Source organism: Odontomachus brunneus, unplaced genomic scaffold (assembly GCF_010583005.1).
Source record: "Odontomachus brunneus isolate Ranch 3 - 2012 unplaced genomic scaffold, Obru_v1 Obru_scaffold_255, whole genome shotgun sequence".
NCBI classification, from domain to species: domain Eukaryota; kingdom Metazoa; phylum Arthropoda; class Insecta; order Hymenoptera; family Formicidae; genus Odontomachus; species Odontomachus brunneus.
Window position 1 is genome coordinate 221,051 of NW_022639705.1, and position 1,122 is coordinate 222,172.

Below are 1,122 nucleotides of genomic sequence, written 5' to 3' on the forward strand. Positions count from 1 at the left end.
AATCCAAAAAATTATTCTCTAAATTTTTTAGAGTGAAAATCTTTCAAAAAATGGAGTGACGACCGTTACTCGAGTTAGAGTGACTTTTCACTCATATAGAGTGAATTTTTAATCGTGAAAGAGTGAATGATTCGAAAGCAGCACATGTACCATTATAAAAGTCATTTCTATCAGTTAATAACAATGGCTCAATAGATAAGGCGAATGACTCAGAGCCAGAGGTCTCAGATCAAGTCCTACTGATCAACGAATCGTGATCAACAAATTTTTCCCAAATATATTATAAATTGATTTAATTAAATAATACACTATATTTAAAATATTACAATACTTAAAGTCATTAGCAATCATAAACACGATTTTCTTTTTTACCTAATCGTAAAAATTCATTTTATTTAAAGTGAAATATTCATTTTTGTGAACAGTAAGATATCACTTCACTGAGAATGACAATATTTTTACTCAGAGTGACAATATTTTCACCATTGTTTGGAGTGAATATCCGCTAAGTGAAATTTTATGATAAATTTAGGGAGTATAATTATTTTTAAAATGATAACAACATATTATGAATACTAGTTTAAATTTGAATTCAGATATTCTTAAATGCTCAGTAAATTTATGAATCCTCCATTAAAACCGAAAACATCCTACATAATAAATAATTTGACGCACCTGGAAATGCATGATTATGCTGCCCACATCTCGATCCTGGCTTGACGATCCAGCATCTTGCTTCCTGGCTTTCCTAGGTAGCTTATGAAACACCGTGTTTCTTGATTTGATATATCTGGAGATATTTCAGAGATTGAATATTTCGTGGATCAACGAAAATAACTAATGTACTGATGTGCTCCATGTGCTCCGCAGTATATATTCGTATCGCGCAGTATTGCTCACTGATCTGAAATAGCTCGGTCGCGCAAAAATACGTGATGTAGAATAATATCATAACAAATGGCAAGCAAGACAAAAACACCCAAATAATCACCAACCGTTACTGCTTATGGATCAATAGCGCGCACATAATATCAACGACCCAAAGATCACAACAAACAACGCTTTTATAACTTTTAAAAATTCCGCAAATCCTATTCTGAATTTACGAACACTATCTTTTTA

At 31.9% G+C, this 1,122-nt stretch overlaps 1 protein-coding gene across 5 annotated transcripts in view; it reads right to left on the reverse strand.

Annotated features, from left to right (window-relative positions):
- LOC116852757 (cytochrome P450 4C1-like) overlaps positions 1 to 912 on the reverse strand; it is an 18,181-nt gene extending 17,269 nt beyond the window's left edge. For 4 of the 5 annotated variants that reach the window (XM_032833398.1, XM_032833394.1, XM_032833397.1 and 1 more), the window contains exon 1: positions 676 to 912. In XM_032833398.1, the coding sequence (XP_032689289.1) occupies positions 676 to 687 (12 nt within the window). In that variant the 5' untranslated portion in view covers positions 688 to 912. The remainder of the gene's footprint in view (positions 1 to 675) is intronic. The other variant, XM_032833400.1, reaches the window with a different exon arrangement.
- Between the last annotated feature and the right edge of the window lie 210 nt (positions 913 to 1,122).